Raw genomic sequence first — 15,719 nt, 5'->3', positions numbered from 1 at the left:
TGTTCATGGAGCAAAAGCAGCCAGTGCCACCATTGGCCGAATTGCCAGCTGTTGCTGGCAGAAGTTCCAAAGCCCATGTTAAATGTACGGCGTCTGCACTCTGTACATTACATATGTGTTTTCTTATACTTATAAGTAGAACACATTTACCCTATGAGCTTGTTTCCGCCAGAGGTCTCTGAAGCACTGACAAGGACGTACTTGCAAAAACGCTACATGCAGCATTGCAAAATACCTAGCAGTATATTTACTAAACTGCAGGTTTGAAAAAGTGGAGATGTTGCCTGTAGCTACCAATCAGATTCTAGTTATTATATAGAATGTACTATATAAATGATAACTAGAATCTGATTGGTTGCTATAGGCAACATCTCCACTTTATCAAACACGCAGTTTAGTAAATATACACACTAAAATGCTTTAAACAGACTAAAGTAAGCTTAAAAACAGTTTTAGAAATGTTTTGAAAAAGCCAAAGCCAATTTATTTCCCTTCTATCCCCAAAAAACTCTACAAACTTTGGTGTGAATGAGTCCTAAAACATTTTGTTCACTTTGTGTCTGTTTAATAATGTATTTATTTATTTTCAAGTGGAACATTGTAAATATGGAATGACATAGTCCAGGTGCTCAGTGACCATATGACTGATAATGTTGGATACACCTGGTGCTCAGCACACATATGCCTGGGATCACGCTGCCCCTTTTTAATAGATGACTCGTTTTGCCTTGTGGCGCTGTCTTCTTCCTAAATACACCAGGAAGTGTGTTATCTTCCAGGAGAGAGCACAGACAGAGCACAGTGTCCACCAGATTGATTTTATGCTCACAACAGCAGCGCTCAGTCATGAGATACAAACACAGGGTGTGATGTTTACATAAACTTTGTCTTTATAAGCAAACAAGTAGAGGATGTCAACAGCGCCCTTAGTGTAATGTAGAAATATTTGTGTTTGGTTGTTGACAGAATACACAACTATGTCTTTTTGATGGTTGGCACTTTGTTTATAAATCAAATACACTGATTTACATTGAGACATAGGATATGAGTTGGTTACTTTGCAAACTTGCCATTTACTTATACACATACTTGCCAACTCTCCCTGAATGTCAGGGAGACTCCCTGAAATAGGGGTGATCTCCCTCACTCCCTGAAGAGTCTGACATTCTCCCTGATCCTGAGCCAGTACAAGACGTGGTTGGCTTCGCCATCTGTGGCATGATGACACGGTTCAGAAATTGTGTCCTATGTCCATATATTGATGCCTATGGAGGTGGCCATTTTCATGAAGTCCAAGATGTAATCAAAGACTGACAGGTAAGACAACATGACTTCAGTAATGGAGACAGAAATGTAAAAAGACACTTCAGTCTCTAGAGATTCATTAGCTGCTTTTCTTTAACACATAGTTGCCTACTCTCCCGGAATGTCCAGGAGACTCCCGCATTTCTGGGAGTCCTCCCGGGAGAGCAGGGCAACCTCCCGGTTCTCGCCCCCGCAATAGATAAGTGGTGGGGGGGCTTAATAACACAAATATTGCGTCATCTTAGCCCCGCCCCCTGCTGTAATTGGCCAAAATTGTGACAATCGTTTAGGGGCTAAACTGATGCGATTCTTCAAGTTCCGCCCCCGCACACCCACCTCCCCCGACATCTCCCTGAAGCCAACAAGGAAAAGTTGGCAAGTATGCTAATACATAATCTTATCTGCAGGAGTCAAAATACATTGCTTTTACTAGCATTTTCTAAAGCTAGTAGAAGCATGTAAACTGATATGGTAATGGATCCCAATAGTTTCAATTACCCCATTCCCACCAGCACTTACGGTCGGCAGTGCTTGTGTTGCGCCACATTTTTTGGAGCCTGCTTTCTCTGTTTGCTTGTGTTCACAATAACCCCCCTCCCTTACGCAAGCACTGGTCACCTAGAACATGACCTGCGATGTAACTGTCATCTAACGCAACGGCAGTGGATAACCAGCCTTACAGTGTTAGTGATATTGTAGATAACAAAACAATATCTTGCTGTCAGCATTGCTACGTTTATTTTCCATATTTTATTGTGCTCTATATACTGAGAGCAACAAACTTTGTACAAAAAATGTAAACATCCTGCTCTGTTTGTCTATTTTTTATTTATGCAACCATTCGATAAATCAGCTGACCCCTATGCACTCAATACTTCTGATGGAGGGCTAGTGCTGTGGTAGCATCTAATGCTTACTATATTGTAACCAGCATAGGAAAAATGTTTTGGAGGACAGCTGGGGAACAGAGAGAGTTTGATTATACAGGATATATATTTAGCACTCTCATGCATGTAAATGGTTTCTACATTGTAAAGTGGAACACCAGGAGATTACATGACTCATACGCCGAGCACTTAGCATCATTCTAAATCAACTGCACGTCTTTACAGAAACGCTGGGGTCTGGTTTGCCGGTCCATGGTGCAGTATATAGAAAACACTTTCCTCCCCATCAGCTTCCTCTAGTGAGCCAGGTACTGGTGATGGGATCAGCTCTGACATTTACTGCTTTAATGGTAAGGCAATACCCTAGAGTGACCAGAAAGGCCTGCTTTCATTTACACTACTGCTAATGGGTCAGTGTTTCTTTCTTCCATGTAAATATGGTATCACGTAAATTAGGCATCACGAGTTTGGCTATGTCTTTGTTTAATACACACTAAAATAAAAGGATGTTATATCAACATAAATACTAAACCACGCACGATTACTTAGAGGATTACAAACATGTAAAATGTCCTCGCTTACAGTAGATCAGAACTCTCCAATACCATGTAGACAAATTAACTCTATCATTAGTAACCAGATTGGTGCTGAGAATATGTCCTATCACTGGCAATTACAAATTGCATTTAAAAAATACTGGTTTAGGTTTAACTAGAGTTGTCAGTTGTCAACCCCATATTTTCCTTGTTCTCTAAATTGCTGATAATTTATTTTATTTTATTTTTCTTAGCTGTCCTCCTACAAATCATGATCTTATTTTTCCAAATGTCTTGGAGGGGAGTGCAGCATCGGCTGCCAAACACAGACTCACACACAGATACACACACACAAACACTCACTACATAATGTGTCATGTGACAGTGGTTGCCATAGTAGTCACATGACACTGTGGAAACTCTGCAGAATTATAAATCATTAATAGCAGTCTGAAGAAACAAACCAAGAAAAATGGTATGGATCAAGATTCTTCTTAGAGCCTGCCACAGTGATCTATGTTAAACACAACACAACTATTTTTTTTTCGTATGAATGCTGCTTTAAGTTCAGGAACTAAGAAACTAAATAAATATAGAGAGGGACATTTATAAAACCTGTTGAACAAGTAAGGGTGGAACAAAATGAGCTGATCAGATATTTTCTTTAATTTGCTAAACTATACAAGAAAAAGGGCATCTTCAGTCTGATTTTTCACACTTTTTTTTTTACATTTTTTTGCAGGCGTGAACCAGTTTTCATCAATGTTCCCCAGTAAATGCAGGTCTGCTATTCAAGTCTTAGACTGACAGCCTTTAACAATAAATAAATCAATATAAATATGTGACAGCTCTACAAATCTATCCTTGTGGCTGGCTATTTTAATAACTACTTGCTGACCAGCTGCAGTGTATTTAGGGCTGTTAGATGACTTGTAACTCTAAAACAACGTAACTCCATGGTAACTTATGTGCACACCCCATCTCTGGATGTGGAATGTAGCGTAGTGTGCTGAATGTAAAAATATCAACTACCAAGTAAATATATTCCAGTATAGGCTTGATCATTCTCCAGCTTAAAGGAACATCTAGGCAGATTTATTACTTGAAGCATTTCTGTGCTCTAAATACACACTAAAGATGCAATTCGTATGTATCCTCGTTCACTGTTCTAATCTTAGTGAAGTGGCCAAACTGGACTAGATCCGGTCACTCAGTGGTTGGGCCAAGTGCCTCCCAGCACCACTAGGATCTATATGATTGGACGCTGACCTCACACAGACTGATAGTGGTCAGTGCAGTCACCAACATGCCCAATAGTGATCCAATCAATGTCAATGATCATTATTAGACATGGCAATCGTTTGGGGGCCACATACTATGTAATATCCGTGTCAACTGTCTGATATTGTAGCACATATGGCCAGCAACAGCTATGCTTTGATTTTTTTATATCCCAGTAACATCTGCTACAATGCTGCCGGGAGAGAGGGGTAGACAGTTTTTATGATAAAATGTATCAAGCCAGTACATCAAGTAAAGGAAAACCTAACTAAAAGCAGACTTTGTACTTTGAGTATGTTACAGACCTAAAACTCACTAAAATTCACGCCATAAAAACAAGCAAATTAAAAAGTGAACCAGCATGACAGTTACGTAAAATAACCAAAAAATGCTCAAAAATCTAATTGTGTTTTAAACTCTTCGAAATCACTGGCAACTAGTGTACAATACAGAAAAACATTATTCTGTCGGATCAGTCATTGAGGGACATATATGGACTGAAAAAAAATGGTTTCTTGCAATGCTGCTCTGTGTTGTATATTTACTAAACTGCAGGTTTGAAAAAGTGGAGATGCAGCCTATAGCAACCAATCAGATTCTAGCTGTCTTTTTGTAGAATGTACTAAATAAATAACTAGAATCTGATTGGTTGCTATAGGCAACATCTCCACTTTTTCAAATCCACAGTTTAGTAAATATACCCCTATGTGCGCAAGTGTACCTACTAGTCCGCCAAGCGCATTGCAAGGTGTACATCTACTTCTCAGGCTTTGGCAACACCCCCATAAAATGGGGTTGCTCCTAGTTTTGGGATGGCGGATATACCTGAAAAAGAGCAGGGTAGGAAAAGTAATAACGGAACAACAAAGTCCAACCCGCTACCACTTTACAGCCCCCCTTTTTCATTTCAACTTTTCAGTTTTTATCCTAAAATACTGCTTTGGTTATCCTCATTTATGTCTAAAATTAATCATGAACGTGAGGGACATTGTGACTGTCTTCATTACATGTAGCATTTTTGCGTGTGAAGGTGGGTGATATGTGCCCACAAATGTGTACAATTATTTGCACTTCTGTGGGAAACCAAAGTGCATCCCATTATAGGCATAAGGAGAAGACCTGATTTAAGTGTATTTGTTGAGAGAAAAAGGCTGCATGTCATCCCGCACAGCCGGAAACACCACTTTGGCCTCTACTACCTGTTATCTCATTTAAATAATCCCATCTTGCAATATAAAATACCTGTTTTCTACCTCAGTAGGGAGAATTGAGCACGAAATTTACACTTGGTAAAGACTGCACTCACTCCACCCATCTCCCTTCATCAGCCGGTGCAAAGTTCAAAGGCCGACATGGTAGCCCATGGATCCGTGTGCTTCTTCCCAAATCTAGATGCACTTGTGCATTAGTAGACCGGTTACTTCATAAAAGTACATTTGTACTTCAGTTTCCATTATTGTCTTGATTCTCTGTATTCAAGCAGTGACCATTAGGTGATGAATTGCTATCTTAATAATAAAAGCAATCTATTACATTATCAGTCATATTTAAGTGTACAGGTAATTAACGGCACAAATGATTATAATGTAATTAAATCTTTAAAAAGCAGGGGGTATGTTTACTAAATTGTGGGTATGTTTACTAAACTGTGGGTTAGCAACCAATCAGATTGTAGCTGTCATTTTGTGGAACACACTAAATAAATGGTTACTAGAATCTGATTGTTTGCTTTAGGCAACGTTTTCAAACCTGCAGTTTAGTAAATATTCTCTCTCCTGTGCCTTTGTGTTAATCAGCTACATAGGTAAGGCTAGACACCGTGACCAGGGTATTGTAATTAGAGAAAAAGTGTTTGGCTATAGAAGACAGCCAGGGTGATGAAAAATGTGTGTATGAAATATTTACATAGCGAGGAACGTGCAAATGGGGTAACCGGATTATTAAGAGGAAGAGACATCTTCCTGTCTTTCTTTCACAAAGTGCAACATTATTAAACAGGAGATTGATTTTCCATTTCTTCCTATATATTGTATGACTTGTATTCCTGAGGTGCATGAGAATTGAGTAGGAAATGTGAGGAATGTGGTTTTACTTAGTGAAGAGATCCGTACTGTCTGAGACGATGGACTTCCCCTGTCCTCTGACACATTGAATGGTAAATGGGGAAGATCCAAGAATCTAAATATGATCTGTCTTGTTCCAGAGAGCTTCTGCCTTGTATCACTTTCATCTCAATGTATACATCCTGACTTCACTCCTGTCTGACTGGTGTTCCATGGCTCAGTTACCATGCCACACCGCAGATGGAGAAACAAGGCTGTCCTTACCCTATGGTACTCATCTCTGTGCTGTGTCTCCAAGCAACCTGTGTTGACTACATATGTACCAACCTCATTTCACCAGGAAGGGACAATTTGTTACTGTAAATACAATGTACTTTAGATTATTGTTGCATTGGAAACTCTGTGAATAAGTTTGGGTAGACGTAAATGTACATGGCGATCCACTGTATGTTATTTTGAACTATTGTGTTCCAGCCCTGAAATATATTTGTGAAGGGTTTATAAAAATCAACGTAATGAGTGCTGGATCTGTTACGTAGAAACAGTCATAAAGAACAATCTGTAATTGTACAGCTTCTCTCCATAAATAACTATAGGACATACCTGGCTTTTAAATTGCTGGGAGGGATAGACATCTCCCTTTCTGCAACCAAGGGGTAAATGTATCAAGCTGCGACTTTCCTGCAGTTTTGAAAAGTGGAGATGTTGCCTATAGCAACCAATCAGATTCTAGTATCATTTTGCAGAATGTACTAAATAAATAACTACAATCTGGTTGCTATAGGCAACATCTCCACTACATTTACCCCATAGGAAATTAATAAACTATTGTAGCAGTTTGTAGATCACTTTATGAACCTGCGTGCGGCTCTATATTGTATATATATTGTACAGTGATATCTTGCAATTCTGATGCATTACTGAGATCCTGCGACCTGCAAAAGGTTCTATTTTCTTCTCCGAGCCACATATGACTTAATAACTCTCCCATCTGGAGGAAAGATGTGAGCACGATGTGCTGCCTGACAACTTGTTCTACTCACAGTGGGAGCGTTATTGCTGGGTGCAGTGTCAATTTCCACTAATTTAAAGCTTTCACTTTATGCCCAGAAAATCATTTTCTGATGATGCAGTTTCAGGCTTTTCCCACCTCGTATAACAAATCTGTACATACACACAAATCACTTTTATGTGAAACAGAGATATTTTGGACTTTTGTGGTTGTCCTCTGTTAGTAAGAAGAACCACAAAACATTCTTACTGTAATCAGTGGGTGGACAAAATTATGTAGAATTTAGGAGCTGGTCAGGAAAACCTAGGAACCAGCAGAATCTTTTAAAGAGACAGGAAAGATGTGTTTCCATTAACTCTGATAGCAAATGCTCTCAAAATGTAGGCACCAGCCAGGGGCAGACTTAGCTGGGGGGGCAGAGGGTCATCAGCCCCCCGGGCCGGCTACCTTGGGCTGGGTCACTGGGCCACTTGCATTTTTTTTCCATTAAAATAGGCTGCTGAGTGGAGGCTTGCTCTCCCCAGGCTAAAATTTGCCAGCCCTCCCCTGGCACTAGCAGTATTTTTTGGACGCTTTGGTTACCTGTCTCTCTTGTGATTTGTGCAGCCCTGATTTAAAAAAGCGATAAGCAACCTTCAGTTTGTTATAGCATATTATTATTGTCCATACAGTGGGATTTCATCATACATAATTGGTCAAATAGTTCTCTAAGCAAAGGGGATTATTGTGCCATAATAAAAGTTTGTTCTAACATAGTCCTCATCTGTCCATAATATCCAGTCCCCTGTTTTAGCCATTTTTTTTTTTTAGTACCGAACTCATCATCTTGTGCATATTAAAAGCAATGGTGATTGCTTTTTATCCGCAAGTTAGATGCAATTCTTACTGTCTGTTATTCTTCCCAGACTCTATAGGTGGGACAATCACAGCGTCCTCTCATCGATGTCATCACAAGCAGAAGCACTGCATGCCTATGCCACAATGCGGGGGATTAGTAATCAGTCCTCTCCTATTCCATCCCCATGCCAAGGGATCCCAGATCATGATGGACACCACGCAGAAAGCAGTAAAGAGGCAGGCTAGCTTTTGTAACGCAATCACCTTCAGCAACAGACCAGTGGTTATTCACGAACAAGTCCGAGTTAAGGTAAGAGTTTGACTGTGTGCTCTGTGACTTCATTGTGAATAACCGTTTGCTTTCTTGGAGATGCAGGGCCTGAGTCATTAAGGAGAGCAGAGTATAAAAAAGGAGTTACTTTGCACCTGGGCAGAACCATGTTTTATTGGAGGGAGAGGTAAACTTAAAATGTGTTGTCAGATTTATAGTTGGGGTAAGGCATGTCCTAGATCAACTTTTAAATTTCAGTGTAAAAATAAAGCTATCAAGTATTTGTGTGCTAGATGATAAAACAGACAGTATTTAAATTATGTGCAAAATAATAAACTAGTTTTCACCCCCTTACATTGTAACATGGTTTGTCCCAGAGAACATTTACTCCATTTTTAGCCTTACTTTCCTTAATGGCTCAGGCCCATAGTGTTCTGGATGCCATATTCACAAAACTTACCTTACACTATAAGATTTGTACCCACACAATAAGAATCATTGAGTAATATTGCATTTAAGTGCAAAGTTTGCACAAGTCAGATAGTTAAAGCAATGATTTAATGTAAATTATACACCTAAATACAATATTGTTAAATTAATCCTATTGTGGCTGTTCATCTATCCAGTATTTACAGGAATCTCATTGTGAATAGATGGTGGGTCATTGAAACAGCTCTTCTGGACAATAATAGGCACACACAGAAATTGATGACTGCATTTATACACAGTTGGTATGATTGCTGATGTGAGCAGTGCAGGTTCCAGAAATAAATCAGAAGCATTCTGGCAGTAAATTGTAACATCATAATAGTAACTTGTCCAGAAACAGGAAGTTTCTTACTATTCTTGTAAAAGTCTGATAAATGCAGACACGTATCGCAGATGCGGCATCCCGCTTCTACTCTGTGCAGTCACCTCGTACACACATGTAGGTGTATGACAGTTGCAAACTTTGTGACTCTGTCCTCTGGGAGGACAGGTCACATAGCCACGCCCCACTATAGAATGCCTAAATTCACTGAATTGAATAGTGGGGGCGGTGCTTAATGACACATTTAAGCCCTGCACCCTATATTTAGTGCCGTGAGTTTTGCCATTTTTTAGGATACGGGAGGGTTACCAACTTTTCCGGGAGTGCAAGAGGACTCCCTGAAATCGGAGGCCTCCGGAAATTCCGGGAGAGTACTCAAGTATGAGTAAGATAATGATTGTAGATGTTATTCTTAAGCTGGGTACACACTACAGAAATTTCAACCAACTTTTTTTGCCGAGCGATTTTACATGCGATCAATGTTCCGATCGCTTGGTCCATGGACTGCATACACACTAGCCTTGTTTAGGATGATGAATGGAAAAGCGGACCACCCTTTGGCGACTTTTTACACCCATGTTGTCGTGAGCAATGACTGTAGTTTCATACTCACTGTTGTGGATCGGTCGGAAGTTTATACACACTACACAACGGAAATGAGATTGGAACGAAAATATTAAAGGGTACGACCAACCAAATGAGGCGACAATCGTCCATCTGGGCAGACTTTCGACCATCGTGTCACTGCACACACTGACCCGACTTTTGAACGAGCGGTCGTATGTCGGCTGATTGAGCCGATTATTGGATGAAAACCGTGTAGTGTGTACCCAGCTTTAGGTGCAGAATGCAGAAAGGAGCTTTTTGTTGTGGGATAAGATATTGAAATGAGTTTCAAGGGATTGATATTGTCACAGCAGAATCTTTGCCCCCATACAATAATCAGATTTTTACATGTCTGTGGTGACACATGTGATGCCCATTTCTGGCTATAAGCATTTTTCTGAGTGTACAGACCTGTACTGCCCACCAGGAAAGCAGGAAGAGGAGAAGCAGTTTGTTTCACCCCCTGGTATAACATAGCAAAGAATTTTTTAGTTAAAGACAAGTAAATATATATAGCATGAATGTAAATGAATATTGGTCAGTATTACTATGGCTTAATAAAATAAAGTTTAATAATGTCCTCCTCCCTCCGTCACAAACAGCTAGAGCCACCCTTACAAATGCCCACATGCATCTATTTATTTCTTATTTTCCACATAAAACTGTGCACATTACAATCCAGTCATTTGTAATTCAATCCTTATCAATCAGATTGTAAGTAAAAAAAAAAGTGATTGTTTCACACACTTTGCAAAGCTGATGTAACAGCAGAAAGACATTTGCATTAAATGCATATTGTTGGACAGATGTAATATTATACTTTAAGTTTTTGCAATACTACAATACACACACTACAACCTGCATTAAATCTTATTGTTTGTGGATAAAAATATTAATCCAAAAACAATCAGATTGTAATCCATTTGGCTATCTGCATTTCATTGTATTACATACAACTTTACCTATAGACATGTGAAGTCTATAGCAATTCAATAAAAATAAATATTTGGAGTGTAAAATGTGTGGCCAGTTTGATGCATTGTCTCAAATTGGTTCTGACATAGAACAAAAGGTCAAATGATAATGATAGATTATCAGGTATATTCAATGCCGCCTCCCAGCACTGCGGTCATGAGTTCGATTTCCAACCGGGGCCTATCTATGTGCTGTTTGTAGGTTTTCTACGTGTTTGCATGGGTTTGCTCCAGTTTCCTTCCACTGTCCAGAAGCAAGCTAGAGAGTTAACCGGCTTCTGACTAAAACGGACCCTAGTGTGTGTGTTAGGGAATTTAGACTTTAAGCTCCAATGGGGCAGGTACTGATGTGAATGACAAATATTCTTTGTACAGCGCTGCGCAATATGCTAACGCTTTATAATTTAAACTATAATTATAATATAATAATACTGGCTGTGAAATCACTGGCTATGCCTGTGTTTATACCACCAATCTACAGCCTGTACAGAGTATTTCTGGAGAGTTGAAAGTCACTCGGGCAAGCTCTCTATTTACACCTCCACAGAGTGATGCCAAATAGAGAAGCACCATTCATATAAGCAAATGTCTGCTTTTTCTGAAATGCCGGATAGATCTACTGTATTAAGTATAAGTACACCGGGCATTCCAGGTATGACACAGATAGTGATGCATACTCTATAACAATGACTATATAACCCGTCCTATTATCTGGGTATCATGTGACCTCTCTGCTATACAGATTCTCTTCTACTTCTTCTACGTACTGTATTAGCAGAGTCTGAAGAAGTTTGCTAAGAATTACTTCCTTCAGCTCCTCTTTCCACCTCATCTAGCAGTGACACGGGGTCATGCCATCACCGAGCCTCCATTAGCATTAGCGCCAAAAATATTCTGGCAGCTTCCTCCTGTCAATCCAACTTGGGATATGTTCATTTTTTTATTTATTTTTTCTAAATTGGCACAAGGAAAGAAAACACATCTGGTCTTTGCTGTTTTTAAAATCTGCAAGTGAGGGGAAAAATTGTGTACACAATTAATTTTGTGAGAGAAACCGCACTCTTAGACAGCTCACAGTTCTGAAACTTCACGCCTGACTTCATTCGTTTCAATGGAAAGAAAGGTTACGCGTCGAACAAGCCCATCAGGCCCAGCCAGAATGATTGCGGCTATAGTCTGTCAAGTCCAATTATATGCAAAATCTTTGTCTTGGCTGGTTATCCTACAAAAATAAACTTAAATTCAAGAGTAGATGCTGTCACTAAATTGCTGTACATGATATAGTAAGATATTTGACATTATAAATACACAGTGAATAGACTTTTTAAAGCTACATTTACGCATATATTATAACTTATATATGAACATGCTACATGATTTTTTTGTGGAGGAATATGTGTAACTTTTAAGTGTTGCAGTCAGTAAACTTTTGTGGTACAATAACTCTAACCATAGATTTGGGTCATTGGAATGCAAGTGGAGGAGTTTGTTCTGGGAGATCACTGAGTCATCTTCTCTGCTGCTGCTGATTTGAATATAAACTAACAATATAGGACCTGATTTAGAGTTACATTTCCACAGCGCAAGATGCATCATGGTGCAAAATCGAGCTAATGCGCACCCGCACAACTTGCCAACGTAATTAGAGCTGTATGTATTTTGCATTTGGAGCTCTTGCGCTTGGAGATGCGAAACAGGGCTGTTAACGTACACGTGCAGTGCAATATTATAAATATGTTAGCTAAAATTTAACTGGGTGTAAACTTGGGCGAGCTTTGGAGTTAATGATGATGATTGAGGCTTCTTTGCTCCATATGCATCCATACTCCAGATCAGGGATGGCCAACCTGTGGCTCTCCAGGTGTTGTGAAACTACAAGTCCCAGCTGGCAGGGCATGCTGGGACTTGTAGTTTGACAACACTTGGAGAACCACAGAATGGACAGGCCTGCACTAGATGTAAGTGAGCATGTATCTTAGGATTAGACTTAATACAGACAAGGAAAAGAAAGAGTGCAGACACAAATTTGCTCCTAAGCAAACGAGGCATCTTTACTTTTTACTATAGACCACGTCCATACTGAGCATTACACGGGCTCTGTCATTTAGCCCAGAAAAGACCTTTTATATTACTTTTGACAGAATCTTGCCAAGAACAATATATAAATAGAGGCGGTAAAGGTGTTTAGTGGTAGGTGATAGGTGATTTCTGAGGATTCATGGCTAAAATCCAGTCAGGTCATTGCAATCCAGGGAGGTGTGTGAGTGATTTGGCTGCACATGTAGAGGGCCAGACTATACAGATCTGATCCAATACATACGCTACTCTACTATTTAAGGGATGGCCAATGACGCCTGCTGATAGAGATCATCATCCAACCTAATTCTCCATAAATTCATCCCAATGAGAATTAATTACATCACTATACAGTGGTGAAAAGTTTTGATGAACCCATCAAACCTCTCCCCCCCATCCACCCTTCCAGTCGGGGTCCCTCAGGGCTCTGTTCTGGGACCCTTACTCTTCTCTCTATACACCTCCTCCCTGGGTGAACTCATCAGCTCCTTCGGCTTCAGCTACCACCTTTACGCTGACGACACTCAACTATACCTCTCCTCTCCTGATCTCTCTCCCTCCCTCCTCTCTAGGGTGTCCGCCTGCCTCTCTGCCATCTCCTCCTGGATGTCCTCTCGATTCCTCAAACTTAACCTTGCCAAAACTGAGCTCATAGTTTTTCCTCCCTCTCATACCCCATCCCCTTCTGACCTCTCCATCACTGTCGACAACACCTCTATCTCCCCTGTCCCCCAACTTCGCTGCCTTGGTGTCATCCTCGACTCCTCTCTCTCCTTTGGCCCCCACATCCTCTCCCTTGCTAAATCCGGCCGCTTCCAGCTGCGCAACATTGCTCGCATCCGGCCCTTCCTCTCCCAAGATGCCACCAAATGCCTTATCCACTCTCTGATCATCTCCCGCCTGGACTACTGCAACCTCCTCCTCACTGGCCTCCCCCACTCTCATCTCGATCCCCTTCGATCCGTCCTTAACGCTGCAGCTAGGCTTATTTTCCTCTCTCCGCTCCTCTTTTGTCTCCCCCCTCTACCTAGCCCTTCACTGGCTCCCATTCCCCTTCAGAATCCTCTTTAAGCTCCTCACACTCACCTACAAGGCCCTCGCCAACTCCACTGCACCCTACATCTCCACCCTCCTCTCTATTCATGCTTCATCCCGCCCTCTCCGTTCTGCCTCTGACCGTCGCCTCTCTTCCCCCCTTATAACCTCCTCCCACGCGCGTATCCAAGACTTCGCCCGCGCTGCCCCCCTCCACTGGAACAAGCTCCCTCCCTCCATCAGAACTTCCCCTAATCTGTCCAGTTTCAAACGGGCCCTAAAAACCCACCTTTTTCTTAAAGCCTTTCTGTCTTCCACTTAACTTCCTACCTTATCTTCTGCCTCTGTCCCCCTACTCTCCCTCTCTCCCCTGCGTCTCTCTGTCTGTCCACCCCTCCCCTTAGATTGTACGCTCCTCTGAGCAGGGCCATCTCTCCTCCTGTTTCCACCACTTCTAACTCTGCTCTCCAGCTACTTAGCCCACCTCCTCGAGGGTCCTCCACCCCACGTCCACTCTCGCTCCTTACTCCCCCCTGGGGGTCTCCCTGTCTTCCGCGCCCTCCTTCTTGGGCCCCGTCGTTTGCGGATCCTCCCTCCCCCTTCCCCGCCCTCTCTAGCTGTGCATTGAGCTAACTGAGTTGCTGTGTTTACTGTACTGTGCTGTCTCCCATTGTATTGTAATTTTGTTTGTCTCTGTACGGCGCTGCGGATGCCTTGTGGCGCCTTATAAATAAATATTAATAATAATAATAATAACTATTTTACTGCATGTGGCAGCTTTAGATGAAAGAGTGTAGAGCAGCGAGCATGCAGCATGGGGCCCACGGGCCATCAGTGGCCCATATAACCTTCACTTGTGGCTCCCCAGCTGGCTGCTCCCTATCTTATCAGAAAGGGCAGCCGACTTTTGAGTCACATGACCACCTCTGCTCAGTACAGGGAGGTCATGTGACATAGCGGGAGGAAGATGGAGTGCACTGTGCTCCAGCTCCTTTCTCTGTGCGGCCCATTCGAAGGCTGCAGGTCCACACATATGCGGCCCACCACCTCTTTCATGTTGCCCCTCACTGGCGTAGAGAGCAAAATTGTCATAAATAATTAGGCACCACCAGGAAGACTAATTCACATACTGATCTTGAAAAAAGATGGCTTTTATGTAACCTGGAAACATTATGGACAGAAAATTACAGATGCAAATGACTGTAAATATCTACAAAAGTAACAAAACAATTAACAGATTATCTGTGAAGTTATCTTTGCATTATTATAATACACCCCTCTTCATGTCATGGTATCTCTTGCAGATCACTAAAAAGCAGTGTTGTTGGAGCGGAGCTCTCAGACTTGGTTTCACTTCCAAAGATCCTTCCAGGATTAACCCTGACACATTACCGAAGTATGCTTGTCCTGACCTCGTTTCTCAGAGTGGGTTCTGGGCCAAGGCGTTGCCAGAAGAGTTTGCAAATGAAGGAAACATCATAGCGTTTTGGGTGGATAAAAAGGGTCGTGTGTTTTACCGGGTCAATGACTCTGGTGCAATGCTGTTCTTCAGTGGAGTACGGAGCACAGAACCACTCTGGGCATTGATCGATGTCTACGGCCTGACACGAGGTGTAGAATTACTAGGTAAGCACAGATTATGTTGTTATGATGCAGATTTATAGATTTGACATTTGTTATTGTTACATAGTTTAATCTTGTATTATTATACTTAAGCTTGTATTGTTCTGTAGTTCAGTAATAAATCCAATGACATCTGTAATTGATATTTTATTACCCTGTAATTTTTTTGCTAAACTCTTCTATGATCATAACCAGGGCCGGATTTATCACTAGGCAACCTAGGCAATTGCCTAGGGCCCAGCGGTCCCCAAAGGGCCCTCCCAAGGCCGGAGGTGAGACCAACCTTTAAAAATGGGCCGCTACTTATGGGCCAGTGATATTTGCTTGCCCCCTGGGCTAAAGTCTGCCAGCCAGACCCTGAATAGGGGTATATGTTATGGTAAAAACTATAGTGCGATGGAT

The 15,719-nt window shown here is 41.4% G+C and overlaps 1 protein-coding gene across 2 annotated transcripts in view; it reads left to right on the top strand.

The window, feature by feature from the left end:
* NEURL1 (neuralized E3 ubiquitin protein ligase 1) overlaps positions 1-15,719 on the top strand; it is a 214,728-nt gene that overhangs the window by 147,602 nt on the left and 51,407 nt on the right. For both annotated transcript variants that reach the window (XM_075216211.1, XM_075216212.1), the window contains exons 2-3: positions 7,990-8,231; positions 14,999-15,320. In XM_075216211.1, the coding sequence (XP_075072312.1) occupies positions 7,990-8,231; positions 14,999-15,320 (564 nt within the window). The remainder of the gene's footprint in view (positions 1-7,989; positions 8,232-14,998; positions 15,321-15,719) is intronic.

Source organism: Mixophyes fleayi, chromosome 6, assembly GCF_038048845.1.
Source record: "Mixophyes fleayi isolate aMixFle1 chromosome 6, aMixFle1.hap1, whole genome shotgun sequence".
Classification (NCBI taxonomy): Eukaryota; Metazoa; Chordata; class Amphibia; order Anura; family Limnodynastidae; genus Mixophyes; species Mixophyes fleayi.
This window is presented reverse-complemented; position numbering and strand designations above follow the sequence as displayed.